The sequence below is a fragment of the Littorina saxatilis genome, linkage group LG2 (assembly GCF_037325665.1).
Source record: "Littorina saxatilis isolate snail1 linkage group LG2, US_GU_Lsax_2.0, whole genome shotgun sequence".
Lineage (NCBI taxonomy): Eukaryota > Metazoa > Mollusca > Gastropoda > Littorinimorpha > Littorinidae > Littorina > Littorina saxatilis.
In genome coordinates, this window is record NC_090246.1 from 86,775,983 (window position 1) to 86,792,665 (window position 16,683).

The 16,683-nt window shown below is 40.6% G+C and overlaps 1 protein-coding gene across 1 annotated transcript in view; it reads right to left on the bottom strand.

Moving 5' to 3' along the window:
- Window positions 1-5,481: 5,481 nt before the first annotated feature.
- LOC138960437 (uncharacterized) overlaps window positions 5,482-16,683 on the bottom strand; it is a 220,068-nt gene continuing 208,866 nt past the window's right edge. Inside the window, exons 92-99 of the mRNA XM_070332349.1 lie at window positions 15,345-15,458; window positions 14,596-14,669; window positions 13,650-13,908; window positions 12,679-12,909; window positions 10,486-10,599; window positions 9,328-9,559; window positions 7,423-7,732; window positions 5,482-6,545 (exon numbers count right to left, since the gene is read on the bottom strand). Of these exons, the coding sequence (XP_070188450.1) occupies window positions 6,525-6,545; window positions 7,423-7,732; window positions 9,328-9,559; window positions 10,486-10,599; window positions 12,679-12,909; window positions 13,650-13,908; window positions 14,596-14,669; window positions 15,345-15,458 (1,355 nt within the window). The 3' untranslated portion in view covers window positions 5,482-6,524. The remainder of the gene's footprint in view (window positions 6,546-7,422; window positions 7,733-9,327; window positions 9,560-10,485; window positions 10,600-12,678; window positions 12,910-13,649; window positions 13,909-14,595; window positions 14,670-15,344; window positions 15,459-16,683) is intronic.

Sequence of the window (16,683 nt, forward strand, 5' to 3'; positions counted from 1 at the left end):
CCACACACCAGTCAGTGACCCAGATTTTCCAGCAGTCACAGCTGTTTTGCACTCTCACAGGTCTTATATGTCATTGTGTTCAGTCAGTGTTGTGGTACATGCTTAAAACATCTACGCAAGCTTGATTGTGATTTTTGACGAGACTTTGGTTTTTAACACAAGATGTACAAGTTAATTGGAGCGTTCTGGTTGTGTTTTTGTTATGGTTTTCTGAATGGCGAGATATGCTCCCAGAGAGTTGCCTGAAGACAGTTAGGATACAAAGGTTGTGTTGTATCTCTGCGCCACAGCAGCTTCTCTGGAATGGAGAGCAGTGCTCAAGAGTTCTGGGAAAATGTGAAAAGATGCTGTTGACATTCTATGACTTTCAAGTGGATGGTGATAAGCTGAGCAAATGTGTTGTTAATTTGTTTTCCTTTTGAAAACGTATACAGTGGAACCTGACTATAACGACCACCCAAGGGGCCGACCAAAAGTGGTCGTTATAGACAAGTGGTCGTTATGGAAAGGTGAATTAATATGGAAAATCCTTGACGGGCATCCTCATTGCTGTCAGGCGGTCTTAATAGGCAGGTGGTCATTATTGAGAGGTGGTCGCTAGAGCAGGTGCGACTGTACCTGTGTTGTACAGTGAAATCACAGGTTTACTGAAACAACACCAGAAGTTCTCTACAAAGGATGTGTGATTTGAATGGTTACAGGTACAGTGACTAAAACATTTGCAACAAAATCATGATCTGTGAGTATGTTGGAAGATTTTATGTGAAAACGGTTGTGGAATTTCAGTATTTTGTATTATATTATGCTATCAGTATGTGGCTTGGCTTTCTTACTCTTATGCATATAAAGCAGTTTATGAATATCTGAGCTTAGTATGGAAGCTTTAATGCCAAAAAATAACCTGTAACAGTATAAGATAAATGGTGGTAACACCTCAAGGTGTTAGCCTGTTTGTATATTTGAAATTCCTTTTCTTTTTGCATAATTAATTTGATAGTCCCATTTCTGTCTTGAAATATTGTATTGTAATTCTCAAATAATATTGTAAAGTTTGGAGATCGTGGACTATAATTCTGTTGTCAATGCTAGATAAGCTTTAATTATTTACTATTTTAATAATGATTAACATTCTGATATTACACAAGACTTCTATCATTTTTTTATGATGCTTAACTTGATTACAAAGATGGGTAAATTCTTATTTTTCATAAAAAACAACTCATTGTCGGCTTGGTATTATATGTTATGTGTAAATTTAACCCAAATAAGATATTTTACACAGATCGAGAGAGTCTTTGTTCTCAAAGGCCGAGCTAGAGGTCGAGGTGAACAATGTCAATGACTGTCGAGATCCGTGTCAAATGACATATTTTCGTCAAAAATACACTGAACATTTATGTATTCATGAATTTTTGTTAAAATTCTTTTTATTATTTACAATTGAACACACACATAACATGCACTCTTTTGTAGTCTCTGCCAGTGGCCTAAATATAAGTGGGCCTCTGACGTCACATGGCTCAAAGAAAGAAAATCCAGTGTTCAATCGATATACTGTATATCATAATAAGGATTTTGTTTTTTTGTTTTTCTTGATTTCAACATTGTGCTAAAAACCTTGTGCACTGAGGTCTTTGGCTGACTTCAGAATACACTGAACAACAGTGGGCATTTTTGATACTTAGCATTTTGTGTTATAGGCAGTTCATTCTTAAGTAAAAACCAGAGTTTACTCTGCCAAAATCATTGAAACAGATAAACTACAAATGTTCAAAAATCAAGAATCGGAAAACTGCGAATGTTATTTTGTGTAGTAGGGACAAATATCATCCTGTGTTTTTGTGTTCTGATTCTCAGTATTATTGCAGATGTAATTTCAGTTGTGATGATTCGATTTTGATACATGTATGCCAAGGCTCTGCATCAGAATGGTGGCTTTTGGTCCTCTGATCTGCCCAGATATACAGTCCCCCCTCCCCCCATGTCAGTTGTAGTTCCCCTGATCCGGGCTGAAATTGTTGTCTTCAAATCACTGATTGTCTAGGGTTGGTTTTTGTATACTAGCTAGGTCTTCAGATAACCCCAAAGGTATAAATCTGGAAATTTTTCTGGTGAGAGTAGCTACTAGTACTATTCGGTGTCAAACTTTGTACTGTTGAGTGGATCCCAAAATTTGGAACGTATTTTCGAAAGAACATGAAAATCAGACCATTTGACTACAAATTTGAAACCAGGTGAAATTATCATAAAGAAGCTGAAGTTGAATTACATGAAATATGAAGTAATTCGCGGAACACATGTCATCATGTTATTATCATGTTTTTGGTTTGCCATGCATTTTAGCATCTTCCACAGCTGTTCAGTCACTCACTCATTGACACACAGTGTGTCTGACTGAAATGTTATGAAATCTGGCACAGCATAACAGTGGTATATAGGGATTATTTGCACCAAACTTAGTAATGCTTCAGTTCATAAATATTTCCTTATGATTTTGCTCTATACCTGATATTTTAAATTTAATTTAAACTTTTTTTTTGGGGGGGGGGGGGGGGGATTTTTTATTACCGGTACATTAAAATCAATGTGAATGTGACACTTTTTTTTTAACAATAACAGTTTTTACACAGTCACGGTCATGCTAGATACATTTTTGCTTGAGGTATTGTATGATGATTATGATGATGCTTTTGAAACCAATTATATGTACCTTCAAAACCATATTATTACTGGTCAGACAAACGGTTAGTTTTTTGCTCTGAGGAATGGTAGGAATACGAGGGATTACAAATGTATCCTGTTTCAATGATAGGCACGCTGGTAGTACACTACATTGGGGTGTGCACATTAAAGATCCCACGATTGACAAAAGGGTCTTTCCTGGCAAAATTGTATAGGCATAGATAAAAATGTCCACCAAAATACCCGTGTGACTTGGAATAATAGGCCGTGAAAAGTAGGATATGCGCCGAAATGGCTGCGATCTGCTGGCTGATGTGAATGCGTGATGTATTGTGTAAAAAAATTCCATCTCACACGGCATAAATAAATCCCTGCGCCTTGAATATGTGCGCGATATAAATTGCATAAAAATAAATAAAAAAATAAAAAAAAATAACTCCCTGCGCTTAGAACTGTACCCACGGAATACGCGCGATATAAGCCTCATATTGATTGATTGATAGTCATTGGACCCACAAGATCAATGAGGAGATAACATTTGTTGGGTTTGTGCAATTTTGACAATGTGATTTGTGATCTACACCTGGATGTGTTAATTATTGTACGATTCATGACTGAGCATCTCAGCTTGGCTGGCTTGGACACCTTCAGGTCGAATAGTAACTGGTTGAGGTTGAGACAAAATGTTCATTTTGTGTGCGTGTGCGTGTGTGTGTGCGTTCCACCCCCCGCGGGTTAGGGGGAAGAATTTACCCGATGCTCCCCAGCATGTCGTAAGAGGCGACTAACGGATTCTGTTTCTCCTTTTACCCTTGTTAAGTGTTTCTTGTATAGAATATAGTCAATTTTTGTAAAGATTTTAGTCAAGCAGTAGTGGCTCTATCCCATCTCCCCCCTTTCCCCGTCGCGATATAACCTTCGTGGTTGAAAACGACGTTAAACACCAAATAAAGAAAGAAAGAATAGTCAAGCAGTATGTAAGAAATGTTAAGTCCTTTGTACTGGAAACTTGCATTCTCCCAGTAAGGTCATATATTGTACTACGTTGCAAGCCCCTGGAGCAAATTTTTGATTAGTGTTTTTGTGAACAAGAAACAATTGACAAGTGGCTCTATCCCATCTCCCCCCTTTCCCCGTCGCGATATAACCTTCGTGGTTGAAAACGACGTTAAACACCAAATAAAGAAAGAAAGTGTGTTATCCTTGTTTTGACATTTCTTAAAACCATTTTTATGTTGAAGGAAATAGTAGAAACTCTGTACTCAAGTCTGTGAGGTAAGGGGTCTTTTCAAGTTTTTATATTTATCTTTATTTCTGTTACAACTTACAAGCAGAAATTCAGTCGTACTATTTATTGAGGAAAAGTTGGCGATTGTCAGATAACTGTTGTTACTTTATGCTTGCGTGGTTGCTATCCTCAGTAAGTGTTGCTTGGTATAGAAGAGTATTACATGACCTGAGGTATATGTGCTAACCAGTTCATTTATAAGGAATGAATGTGTTTGAACATGCATGTGTGTGCATGTGTATCACTGTGTGTGTGGGGCGGGGATGTAGCTCAGTCGGTAGCTCGCTGGATTTGTATCCAGTTGGCCGCTGTCAGCGTGAGTATGTCCCCAGGTTTGGCAAGAGATTTATTTCTCAGAGTCAACTTAGTGTGCAGACTCTCCTCGGTGTCCGAACACCCCCGTGTGTACACGCAAGCACAAGACCAAGTGCGCACAAAAAAGATCCTGTATAATCCATGTCAGAGTTCGGTGGGTTATAGAAACACGAAAATACCCAGCATGCTTCCTCCGAAAGCGGCGTATGGCTGCCTAAATGGCGGGGTAAAAAACGGTCATACACGTAAAATTCCACTCGTGCAAAAAACACGAGTGTACATGGGAGTTTCAGCCCACCAACGCAGAAGAAGAAGAACTGTGTGTGTGTGTGTGTGTGTTTGCACGCGCACGTGTGTGTGTGTTGGATGAGTCTGTGATTCGTTTTTTATATTTCCTTTTTTTATGTGCACAATGGTGTAAATTCATTGTACTGCATACAAATTACATGAAAAATGGATGCTACACATGGAAAAGTTTTGATTTGAAGTATGATAAATTAGATGTTTTTATTTTTTGGGGGTTGTACAGTGACTACTGTTTGTGCTTTACTGTTGGTATGGCATTGTTTTGCTGTTTTAGACGGTCAAAGGTTACATTTTTCTGCTCATTTAGGTACTTTAAAAGAAAAAGAATGTGGCTCATAGTTTTGTGGGTTGCGACAGTATTTTAATTATGTTCTGGTTAAATGAATGAGTGAAGTGATTATCATAGCTGATCATGATGCGAAATACATGTAAAGTGTAGTACAAATGAATACTCACTGTTTTGCTAGAATGTGTGTGTGTGTGTGTGTGTGTGTGTGTGTGTGTGTGTGTGTGTGTGTGTGTGTGTGTGAGGAGTGAGTGAGTGAGAGAGAGAGAGAGAAAGTGTGTGTGTGTGTGTGTTCTGACTGATATTTTGTAAGTGCATGCATGCGTATATGTGCATGTAGTCTGAGTGCTTTGATGATCATTAATGTCAGTGATACAGTGGAACCCCCCTTTTAAGACCTCCACAAATCTGAGAAAGTCAGGTCTTAAAAAAGTCTTAACATGGGAGTACATTTACAGGGCTTATGAACAAACAATGCAAAAAGACAAAATCTTACAAGGGAGGAAGTCTTAAATAGGGGAGGGGGGGGGGGGGGGGGTGGTGTGTCTTAAATGGAGGGTCCCACTGTACCATTCACAACAGTTGAATGCACAGAAGCAAAAACTTCAAAATAGTTTTTCTTCATAAAAATTGCTGGTTTACAAAGAAGGAAACAAATATTACATTAAAAAAAAGATGCTGACACAGAAAAACTAGTTTCCTAACTGTCTAGGACATTCAACCTTCATTTCCTCTCATCCATGTGTACATTGCACACTTGTACCTACACCAGATATAGATACACATACTCTTGTCTGCAAAAGATCACAGCTATGTACAGAAGAAATGCACTTAAAAAGTGATGAATCAGAGCACACTCTATATAAAGCATGATTCATGTTGTAAAGAATGTTTCACATTCAAGACAATTCCTGTAATCAAAACACACCTAAAACATGATTCATGTTACAATGCTATAAAAACATGTGGAAAAACACTGTGAACATTATACAGAACAATTGTAAATAAAGTAAGTTTAGCACCAGTGAAAATCTGTCTTCAGTTTTTGTCAGTAAAACGAGGTAGAGTCCATTTACTTCGCCCTCAAATTCATACACTTGTGGATTTCTTGTTCTGGTTTTCAAAAGACGGATGAAAATATTTACACGCTGCAAGGTTAAATTAAAATGAATTCATATATATTTGGTATATGTTTCTATTCCCTTTTATCTAACATTGTACATGCTACTCAGAAAATCGAAATCAATTATCACAATTTAATATTCTTTCCCCAATTTGAAATCCTCAAAATATCTGTTTGAAACCTTACACCCCCCTTTGTCAGATAAATTTGCCTCAAATAAAAATCACACATTGGATAACATTACCTTGAGTAAAAGCATATGCAGCAGCTATTATAACTATAATTATAATTATAAATAAAATTCACATTTAATATCCTCAGTGGCAAATCAAAAATGGACAGCTACCCAAACTTTAACACTTAGCTGCAACACTTCAGGTAGGTGTAACACTCCTAAGTAAGTGATCGTCAGGGCAGTAGAGTTCTCCTCCTCAGGTACACGACAGAATTTTCCACATAATGATAACAAATTAAAAGTTCATTCTTTTCTCTTTCAAACCTACAAATGTGCTGTTTTTAATCCTTCACTCTGGTCGACATGATACCTGAAAGAAAAAAGAAAACGGTGAAACTTACTTTTTCAAAGTCAAATATATATTACAGCAGAACTCTCCCTTCAAGACCATCAACAATCTGACAAAAATCAGGTCTTAAACAGGAGGGGGTCTTTAAACAGGGGTGAATTTACAGAGGGGATGAACAGAAAATCCGAGAAAACAGGGTCTTATAAGGAGGGGAGTTTTTAATCGGGGAGGGGGTCTTAACAATTTTGAGGTAGAATATGTAATTGCTGTGAGGACTGGCCAAATGCTACACAAGAACAAAATATAGTAGTATTACTGTTCATAAAATCGTAGCATTAAATCAAGCAACAACAACAAAACTCCTGGAGAATGATACATTTCTTCACTGCCTACAACTGAAAGTCTTTGTAACACAGATTACAGTACGAGTATCGACTCCACATTAAAATTTGTATCACACTTTCGGCAAACTAAATCATCTGACAGCCTCTCTGAGTATTTGCATGCAAGTTACTTATGAACTTCTTTCCTAATGTGGCCACAGCAACTTGCATTCTCCCAGTAAGGTAATATATTGTACTACGTTGCAAGCCCCTGGAGCAATTTTTTGATTAGTGCTTTTGTGAACAAGAAACAATTAACAAGTGGCTCTATCCCATCTCCCCCCCCCCCCCCCCCCCCCCCTTTCCCCGTCGCGATATAACCTTTGTGGTTGAAAACGGCATTAAACACCAAATAAAGAAAAGAAAGAAATCCGGCCCAGCAAGTGCGGCTAGCTAACGAGTCATCGACAACATGCAAGCCAGTACCTCTGTGTTGCGCCGATTTAAAAGCAGCTTTAATAAAAGCTGAGTCTTTACATTTTAAAATCACAAGCTTAATTATTCTTACAACTCACCGACACAACGTCTGCCTTGGTGTCCTCGAGGTTGTCGAACGTTGGCACCTGGAAGACGTCACGTTGTGTAGAGGCGATGGCGTTGACCTCGTCGGCGTTGGTCAGACCGACACCGATGACGATGACCGTTACACCGTCCTCCTTCAGCTCGCTGGCAGCCGGAATGGTGTCCTCCGAGTTGATGTTGGACTCACCATCCGTGATGAGAATGACCACATTGTCTGCTGACCGCCTATCGCCAAACTCACGGCTGAACACCCCCCTGGCCATTCGCAAGCCACCCGCTGTGTTGGTAGATCCTGGGTTGTACCTGGGTGTATAAAGACAAGGTCCAGAGTGAGCAAATACTGTGAATTAAGCTATCCAACTACAATCCCATTTTATTAGTTTTTATACCTATTTCTTAACCATGTTTTTATCATTCCTCTGACCCCCCGCGGGTTAGAGGGAGTCCCATATTGGTTGGGACGAGAAAGAATTTACCCGATGCTCCCCAGCATGTCGTAAGAGGCGACTAACGGATTCTGTTTCTCCTTTTACCCTTGTTAAGTGTTTCTTGTATAGAATGTAGTAAATTTTTGTAAAGATTTTAGTCAAGCAGTATGTAAGAAATGTTAAGTCCTTTGTACTGGAAACTTGCATTCTCCCAGAAAGGTAATATATTGTACTACGTTGCAAGCCCCTGGAGCAAATTTTTGATTAGTGCTTTTGTGAACAAGAAACAATTGACAAGTGGCTCTATCCCATCTCCCCCCTTCCCCCGTCGCGATATAACCTTCGTGGTTGAAAACGACGTTAAACACCAAATAAAGAAAGAAAGATCATTCCTTCGGGGGATGCACCTGCGGGCCTTGCTTGGTTCTGGCCACTTTCGAGCTGAGTCGATTTATGACAATTTTGTTGTTGAAGGCTAACGAATCCAATAACATATAGTCTGACTCCTTAATAGGCACAAAAACTACGGCCTGTAGGACATGAATCACCATCATCATCAGCAAATACTGAACCTCTTGCAGACTGCCTGCCTGCGTAGTGTACCTCCACATGGTGGAGACGAACAGTCCAATTTATCTGTGAATGAGTATTGATCACCGGCTCTGATTTCCCTTCCTGTTACTGGATGTACAGGTCTTTTCTAAACATGCAAAAATGAGCAAGGTGGTTTAAACTGTCAGAAAAAGCAGCAGGAGTCTTAATTCTTCTTCTCGTTCGCTCAGCATGAGTCTATTTATTTTGCGGTATGCGATGCTTGGGGCAAACAGCAGAACCAACGTCAAGTGATACATATGATAGATACCCTGACTGCTGTATTGATATCAAGTAATGTTCAAACAGAAAGCACACGGCCAGTGGAGCATGTATGGTCCCAGGAAACTGTGCCAAGGTCATGGTAACAAAAACTTATGTATCATTACAGATCGAATGACTGTAATCTTTCTTTGTATAAAGTAATGTGGGTAAAGTTGTACTCTTCTTTAGTCCTACACAAAGCGATTCAGATTAGAAGGGGACCGAAAACATCTATAACCCAAGCTGCCTTTGCTAAGCCTATACGCACAGCAGCTTCTTTTTTGATTTTTTTTGTTTATCAAGAACACCAAACAGGTTTCAAAAAACCAACAACCTCAAGCATCGCAGAAGTATACAAGTACAAGATACCAGTCAATAGGGCACAGGGGTCAAAGTTGAGGGAAAAGCCTGTGCCTTATGGTCCCTAAAGTACATGTACAAAGGTTGCACCAAAGAGACTTTACATAACTGACCTCATTTCCCCCGAAAGCGGCGTATGGTTGCCTTAATGGCGGGGAAAAAACGGTCATATATACACGTACAAACGCACTCATGCAAAAAACACGAGTGTATTTGGGAGTTTCAGCCTATGAACGCAGAAGAAGAAGAACTGACCTGGTGGTGGTGATGGCGCCAACGACTCTCTCGGCGTCGTTGTATCGGCTGAAGGAGAAGATTGTCCTGACTTCCGTGCCAAAGGTGATGAGGGAGAATCGGTGGTCGCGGCCGCCCACACTGAGCGTCATGACCACAGACTTGAGGTAGTCTAGCATGGTCTGGAAGTTGTCACTGCCCACACTGGTACTGGAGTCCAGCACGAAGACGATGTCCTTTGTCTCCTGGCAGTCTGCACACAGCAAGAGATCAATAATAGTACATGTACAGTGGTACTTGTGATGAAAGGACACTCTTGGGCCCAGCCAAGTGTCCCTTCATTGCAGGTGGTCTGTCATGACAGGTATGATTTGGTCAGGACAGTTCCCAAGGCATGACACCCTCCGCCAAAACCATCCTACAAGGCACTGTCGAAGGAGGACGCAGATGTGAAAGACAACGGATCGAAGAGCTGGTCTGACAACGGTAAAGAATGGAGGCAGATGAGCTTCCCTTTCCTCCTGTCCCCAACAGAACAGCCTGGGTCAGGGTCTCTGCCTCCTCAGCCCTCACGTCCCAGTCAGGGGACTGATGATGATGATGATGATGATGATGATGATGATGATGTGTATGCATCGGGTGGATGATGATGATAATGCTGATGATAGATGACAAACAGGTGTCCTTTTTTAGGAGATGTCCTCTCATCGCAGGTAGCACTCTAAATGTAAGCCTGGTGTTCAGAACCAGGACAAATATGTGGCCACGCTCGGAAGCAGCAAATACAGCAATCAAAAAGCCTTTCAGCAGTCAGTGTGCCGTAAGAAAATAGAAATCTGGGCCAAGTAAAATGATTGACTGATCATCCAATCAATGTGATTGATGGCTGCAAAGTAGAGGTTTAACAGCAAAGCGAGAGAGAGAGAGAGAGAGAGAGAGAGAGAGAGAGAGAGAGAGAGAGACAAGACAGACAGAGAGACGAGTCACAAAGAGAGAGACGAGACAGAGAGAAAGACGGAGAGAGACGAGACAGAGAGAGAGAGAGAGAGAGAGAGAGAGAGAGAGAAGACAGACAGAGAGAGAGAGAGAGAGAGAGAGAGAGAGAGAGAGACGAGACATACAGACAGACAGAGAGAGAGAGAGAGAGAGAGAGAGAGAGAAAGAGAGAGATGTACATACCCTGTTCACAGCGTTTTCCGATGTATCCCAGCCTACACTCACACGTGTACATGTTCACACCCGGGATGCACGTGCCTCCATTCTCACAAGGATCTCCGGCGCACACACTTTCATCTGCACAATTTAAAAATGATTCAAATCCTTAGAGTAAACGGAAATATCAACAGAATTTCACAATGCATAGGTATTTTCTTGAGTTCTTGATGATGCATGAGTTAAACAAATATGATATGCTTTACATTCGAATTGCATTAACTGTTAATTATTGCTATTTTATCGGTAACATTCTGAAAATGTCGGAAAAGGAATCGCCAACCCCTCACACCTACTGGTTGATATTTCATTTTTGAGACTTGTTTCTGTAAGCATAGATGTTCCAGAGGTCAGAGTACTGGTTGATCATGAAGGTTACCATGTCAGACAGCTGGCTGTAGTACTACATCGCTCATCTAGTAAATTTCAGTCCAAAATATATGATATTGTAGTATATGAACCTTATATTCTCTTATATATGAAACCTATAGGTCTCTTATATGAAATGTTCATATATAAAACTTAAAGGAATCTTATATGAAACCTACATTTTCCTTATTATGCCTCTTATATGACACTTACAGGTCTTATACTAGACACACGACCATGACCTACAATTGTGTTTACAAGGGAAATAACAGCAACAATGACCTGCTTAACCCAACTAAACTGTCTTGACTTTGAATTATAATGAATCCAACAGAAAAATACCTTATCTGGATATATCTTTACTGATATTGTTTATATATTGTTCAGTTTGAGGAAAAAACCCACCCAGATCTCTAGATCACTGATCACCATGCAGGCAGAACCAGATCGAACTAGAGCAAAAAACAATACAGTAATGGAGGGAAATTGGATTTTCAATAAAAACACAAAGCTGTTGACCCAAAAACATCAGCATGATATAAACATTCTCTTCACATGTTCATACATCAAGTCAAATCATTTCTGTAAGAATTCTGCATTTAAGTCCTGCTCTTTCACTGATTTTCTGCTTAACATTTACAGAGCTGCTGTCACAAAGAAGTTTGAATTCCATCCAACATGGCCGTTCTATCAGGGGGAGATAATGCTCAGGGCAAACCATCAACTTCCTGTTCATATATGAAACATTTATGAAAGCCAGCTAGTATTACCAGTTATTCAGCATGATCCAAACATTTTCTAAGTCCTAAATTCTGATTCATATAAGAAACATATAAGACAAGAGGCGAAGCCATCAAGGCTCACGTAAGAAATCGACAAACAGTAACACAAACTCAATCACTCCGTCACACACACACACACACACACACACACACACACACACACACACACACACACACACACACACACACACACAGTAAGCATAGGTGAAACTGTGCAAGAAAGCGAGACCCTGGATCTGCCAATTAGTCTCGGCCCGCTCACAATAACAATGACGGAGACTTTCAGTAATTCCTTTCCGTGACGTCTAACCCTCTTACGTCATAATGTGACGTCTTCAAATAGTTTCTATCACACACGTCAAACACTTTTGACCGAGACGTAATATTCTTATGCGAGCTTTATCCATAGACTCGGAAATGTTAAAGTTTCTATCACACACACACGCACGCACGCACGCACAGACAGACAAAGTTTATCATCGCATAGGCTACACTTACGTGAGCCAAAAACTATAGGTTTCGGGAAGTGCAGGTTCTCATATATGATTCATATATGAATTGGGGTCTTTTTCATATAAGAGACTTATAAGAAACCTATTCCTATAACTGACATACACAGCTTTTTACTTGTCATATATGAAACTTATATGTTTCTTATAAGAAACTTATAGGTTTCTTATATGTCTCTTATATGGCCAAATATGTTCATTTCGTACTGGTCCATTTTGTAAAGTGAATGCCCCACTGAATACACCCCCTCTCTCCCCCCCCCCCTTTTAAGACCTCCCCCCTTTAATATACCTTGCAATTCCACATTTTCTGTTCAAAAGCTCTGTGAATTTACCTCCGCTCTAAGACTACCTCCTTTTTATTCCCAGATTTTCTCAGATTTTTGGAGTCCTGATGTAGCCAGATGGAGATTTCACAGCCATTGTCATAAAAAAAAAGATAAAAAAAGGGGGGGGGGGAGGGGGGTCACTGTTTTGCGTTTAAAATGAGAAAGCCTTACCTTTGCAGGCGGCGTCAATGAGCTTGTCGGAGATGTTCCAGAGGTCTGAGTACTGCTGGATCATGTAGGTGTTCTTGTCAGACGGCTTGCTGGCGATGGCCTTCAGCTCCCAGCTGTCCGTGATCCCCACGCCCACAGCGAAGATGTGGATGCCTTGCTTCCTCGCCAGCTCTGCCTCCATCACCGTCTGCTCCGCATTCACGTTGGACAGGCCGTCTGTGATCAGGATAGCTACAACAGAAAAGTATCATGTTATGTACAATGGACGTCTGTGATCACGATATACATGTAGCTACAACAGAAAAGTCACATGTGAAGTATGATGGTCAGCTGAAACAAAGGTCGTCATATCTGTGATCAGGATGGCTAAAAACGTGGCTACCTGTTATGAATATAGCTGAAACAATCACAAACCCTCTGTGATACATATAAGCTCAATAGCTGAAACAGAGGTCGTCTAATCTGTGATCAGTATGGTTGAAAAGGATATCATTGCTAATTAGGATGGCTGAAACAAACAAAGGGCTTTAGGGTCACTAGATCAATAGACAAACAAAGGCTATCGGTGATCATAATCAAAATATAAAACAATCGCAGGTCATTTGTGATTTTGGTAGCTGAAACAGACATTGCCTCGGTTCTGAGTGACTGAAACAGAGGTCATCCAGGATAAGGCTAGCTGAGACAAACAGAGGTCTTCTGCAATCACGATGGCTGCAAATCAGAAGTATTCTACGGGATCATGGTTACAGTATTACTTTCTGAAAACGCTGCCATTAAATATAGTTCACCCTTTTCTTCTTCTTCTTGTCAATATTGTCAGCCCGGACAGCGAGACGAATGATGCCGTCTTCTCCAGGTCTTTCTTTCCTCCGTACAGCTTGCAGCGGAGGGAGAGGTTAGAGAAAGGTTTTCCCTTTTAAAGCTACAGGTACTGCTCCAAACAAACCAAAAAGGTCCTTAGTTCTTACCATAGTCAGGAACGTCAGGTCGGTTGCCACGGCGCTCAGCGAACATGCCAGACCTTATCAACTTGAGGCCAGCAGCGGTGTTGGTGTTGCCGTACTCGTAGGAGATACTGGAGATGGCGTTCTGCAACTCACGCTTGTCGTTGTGCTGGCCCAGGTAGAACTGAGCACGAGCGTTGGTGCTGAATGTGGCCACGCCCACCTGCGTGCCATCAGGGCCGATGTTGAAGTTCTCCACCATGTAGTGCAGGAACTCCTTCACCTGTGGGTGGACAAAGACAAGGAGTTTGCATGTGTGACTTTGTCAAGAACATTTTTCTCATGGTAAGGGATGGAAACTAGCATTCTGTAGCTATAAGATCGAAGTTATCTGTAGAAGTACTTGCGAGCACCTAATCTGAAACTTGTACACACTTAAATAAAAAGAAGACACACCAGTTACCAGGTTAGGTGCTTGTTTTGATCAATATTTCGGCAGATAAACTGCCTTTGTACACTTGTACACACTGTGTAAAACTGATTTGTACATGCTAGAGAGTAAAATATAACTTTTGCGAGACACGGGAGAGAAAGAGGACGTGTTTTTGTAGTGGGCTCCACTGACGAGAAGATGTAGTTCATTTTACACTTTGTACTGTGGCTTGTGGCCACCCGGCTTTGGTTGGGTCGGCGGAGAGGAGGAGAGAAGAGAGACACAGGAGAGCAAAAAAATGCCATGCCGGTAGTTTTCTGCTTCTGTTGTTTGTTGTGGACGGATGGGGAGACAGATGTGTATGTCTTTGTGTCCATGAATGATAGTCCAGAGAGTCTGATTAAATTTCCATCTTTTTGGAACCTGGTCACAAAAGGCTCAAGAGTAATCGATTTTGTTTCCTGTTCGTTTTTCGAACCTGTTTACACATGCAAGAAGAGTGGAAGGGTGGAATCAGAACATCTGCAGTTAACGTACCCTCTGTGAGCCGTCAAATCCAACGCTGCCACTCATGTCTACCACAAAGGCCACGTCAGCACGGTCAGAGCAGGCTGCACGGGAAACACAACACATTAATAAAAGTAGGTCACGCATCGTAGACACAGCTGCTGTTTATCACACATACAAAGTCTACGGCTTATGTGCTTTTTCTGCAATTTGGTACTAAAGTGAAAGAAAATGAACTATGACGTCTAGCTGTTTTTGGTTCTGGCCACAAACTACCTATATGCTGATGCACTCAATGTCTAAATGTAACCCTGTGCCTGAAGCACAAGAATCACCTTTGGAGGCAAAGGCAGTCAAACAGGATTGAGATTTTAGAGCTAAACTAATAGCCATATAAAAACCGCTGTGGGTTCCAAAGAGCATATAAGGAGACAAGAGCACATCACAAACAGTTCTCTACAATCAGTTGAGCTCCTATGAATAGCCTACGCTCAAGCCGCCAAGTCCAGCAGACAACTCTGTCAGTGCAGAGCCACTGTGAAAGGAGACTACACCATCACCCTGTCACATAATTATTACGGGTTTCGCCTTCAGTGTATGTCTATTGGATAAGCGATTCACCACAAGTAAAATAATTCTTTGTACAACAAACTCGAATTTTTCGTGTTTTTTTCTCTGTTTTTTTCCCCTCTTCATCTGATTTCTGCAATGATAATTGAACAAATGAGTTAGCTAACAAAGACGGGCCCTCACTGCTAGTATTTGAAATAATGACTCACTTCTTTCGCAGTTCTTGCCAGCATATCCCGGGCGACACTGACACATGTAGTCCTTGGCACCATTCACACAGTAGCCGCCGTTCCGACACGGGTTCTCAGCACACATGTTCTTCTCTGAAAACGTACCAAGAGGTGCATGATAACATCGGCCACTTAGGACAAGATGCTGTACTGTCGAGGATCAGTGATAGACTCCACTGGGCCATAGACCTCTAAATATAGGTCCCTGACTGGGCTAACATGTTTCAGGACGTTGAAAATTGGTTCAAGAAATACATCTGGAGGATGAAGTTTGGGTCAAGAAATACATCTGGAGGATGAAGTTTGGGTCAAGAAATACATCTGGAGGATGAAGTTTGGGTCAAGAAATACATCTGGAGGTTGAAGTTTGGGTCAAGAAATACATCTGGAGGATGAAGTTTGGGTCAAGAAATACATCTGGAGGATGAAGTTTGGGTCAAGAAATACATCTGGAGGATGAAGTTTGGGTCAAGAAATACATCTGGAGGTTGAAGTTTGGGTCAAGAAATACATCTGGAGGATGAAGTTTGGGTCAAGAAATACATCTGGACGTTGAAAATTGGGTCCAGAAATACAACCACATTAAAAAAAACAAGTCGCGTAAGGCAAAATTACTACATTTAGTCAAGCTGTGGAACTCGCAGAATGAAACTGAACGCACTGCATTTTTTCACAATGACCGTAGTCCGCCGCTTGTGCAAAACGCAGTGAAACTGACGAGCTTGTTCAGCGCGGTAGTGGTTTCGCTGTGCTGCATAGCACGCTTTTCTGTACCTCTCTTCGTTTTAACTTTCTGAGCGTCTTTTTAATCCAAACATATCATATCTATATGTTTTTGGAATCAGGAACCGACAAGGAATAAGATGAAATTGTTTTTAAATCGATTTTGGAAATTTAATTTTGATCATAGTTTTTATATTTTTAATTTTCAGAGCTTGGTTTTAATCCAAATATAACATATTTATATGTTTTTGGAATCAGGAAATGATGTAGAATAAGATTAACGTAAATTTGGATTGTTTTATACAAAAACAAAAAAAAATTATTACAATTTTCCGACTTTTAATGACCAAAGTCATTAATTCATTTTTAAGCCACCAAGCTGAAATGCAATACCGAAGTCCGGCCTTCGTCGAAGATTGCTTTACAAAAATTTCAATCAATTTGATTGAAAAATGAGGGTGTGACAGTGCCGCCTCAACTTTTACAAAAAGCCGGATATGACGTCATCAAAGGTATTTATCGAAAAAAAGAAAAAAACGTCCGGGGATATCATTCCCAGGAACTCACATGTCAAATGTCATAAAGATCGGTTTAG